Consider the following 1,686-nt stretch of genomic DNA (forward strand, 5'->3'; position numbering starts at 1 on the left):
CATTGGACTCTGCTTGCCCGACAGGTGCATGCGGCGACAGAGATCAGATCCGCACGCCACTGCTGATCTGCACCGAATAAGAATCGATCAACTGTTTACTCCCACTGCTGATCCGCACCGAATAAGGATAAAGCCAATCCGACGGACACACCCCTCACCCTGCCGACCACGCCAGCGGAACAGAACTGGCCACACACCCACCACACCGTCGACTTCCCTCGTTTAGACTATTCGGCGTGACTCACAGCACTCCAATGATTCCTCTTCCTCCTCCCTCATCCACCCGTCCAGAACAGTCGGCACCATCCATGTCGACCGCGACGTCGCAGCGCCCACACGTACGTACGTGTCCACCTCCATGACTTTATCTCGCCGACATGGTCACGGCCCTCCTATAAAATCACCATACCAGACACTGCTAAATCAACAACACTCATCACACCCAACCATCAGCTTTCAATCCAGCTACCAGTTCCCGTCTCAGCATCAGCACACGGATTTCTCCTCGGGCCAACCTCCGGATCCATCAACAATGGTGAGTGCCATTACGACCTGCTCTGCTCCTTCCTTTTCTTGGTCAGTTTGAGATGTTCGTTCGTGAATAATCTTGGTGGAATTTGGTTGTGTGCGCAGGCGAACTCTGTCTCCGGGGTGGCGGTGAATGAGGAGTGCGTGAAGGTGTTCCAGGAGCTGCGGGCGGAGCGCAAGCACCGGTTCGTGGTGTACAAGATGGACGACGACGCGCAGCAGGTGGTGGTGGACAAGGTGGGCGCCCTCGACGCCACCTTCGACGACCTGGCGGCGGCGATGCCCGCCGACGACTGCCGCTACGCGGTGTACGACCTGGACTTCGTGTCCGAGGACTCGGCGGGGGACACGCCGCGGAGCAAGATCTTCTTCATCCACTGGTCGCCGGAGTCTGCGGACGCGAGGAACAAGATGCTGTATGCCAGCTCCACGGAGGGGCTCAAGAAGGAGCTGGACGGCGTGCAGATCGACGTGCAGGCCACCGACGCCAGCGAGCTCACCCTCAACATCCTCAAGGACTACACCACCTAATTAAGCTAATCCATCCCGTACGCGCGCACGATCGGTCGGTGCCTGGATCCAAATAATGTTTTTCCATGTGTAGTGGTTTGTGAATGATTGGGTTTTCCTTTTTACTTCCTCGAGATTGATAATTGAGTGCTTGATCTATTCCTTACCAGAAAAGAAACTTATAATGACAGCAATAGATCTTTTTCCGCTCTCGAAACCGACAAAATATCCGGTTAAAGCAATACATGGCCCTCTCAGCGCCCCTCGGGAGACTCGGGGGCGATTAGGCCCTCCCCGTCTTTTTTTCTTCCTCGCCGCCACCGGAGACGGTTGCCAGGAAAGCCCGCGTGGGCGTCGGAGAAGGTGGTGGCGAGAATCTCGGCACTCGGGTCGATCTCGACGGTGTGCGGACCAGAGACTCGCATTAGAGGCCTATCGGTTCATGGGGCGGTGGCCCTGCCGGCGAGGCGACGTCTGCAGGAGACGTTGGACAGTGTGCTCGGCTGTGCGGGCGGCGGGTCGTTGGTGGAGCCGGCCACGACACGGTGCTCTATTGCGTTAAATCTGGAGGTTCCTCTTTATCCCGCTGCCTCTCTTGACGTCCCGATGGCTTGCGTTTGCCAGCTTCGGTGGTGGTGAGCGCTCGTG

General features: G+C 57.5%; 1 protein-coding gene across 1 annotated transcript; it reads left to right on the forward strand.

Annotated features, from left to right (window-relative positions):
- The first annotated feature begins 242 nt into the window (after positions 1 to 242).
- On the forward strand, positions 243 to 1,163 carry LOC543245 (actin-depolymerizing factor 3). The gene is made up of 2 exons (XM_044527769.1): positions 243 to 535; positions 634 to 1,163. The coding sequence occupies exons 1-2, from the start codon at positions 359 to 361 to the stop codon at positions 1,057 to 1,059; spliced, it is 603 nt and encodes a 200-aa protein (XP_044383704.1). The 5' UTR covers positions 243 to 358; the 3' UTR covers positions 1,060 to 1,163.
- The last annotated feature ends 523 nt before the right edge of the window (positions 1,164 to 1,686 follow it).

This window comes from Triticum aestivum, chromosome 5A (genome assembly GCF_018294505.1).
Source record: "Triticum aestivum cultivar Chinese Spring chromosome 5A, IWGSC CS RefSeq v2.1, whole genome shotgun sequence".
Taxonomy (NCBI): domain Eukaryota; kingdom Viridiplantae; phylum Streptophyta; class Magnoliopsida; order Poales; family Poaceae; genus Triticum; species Triticum aestivum.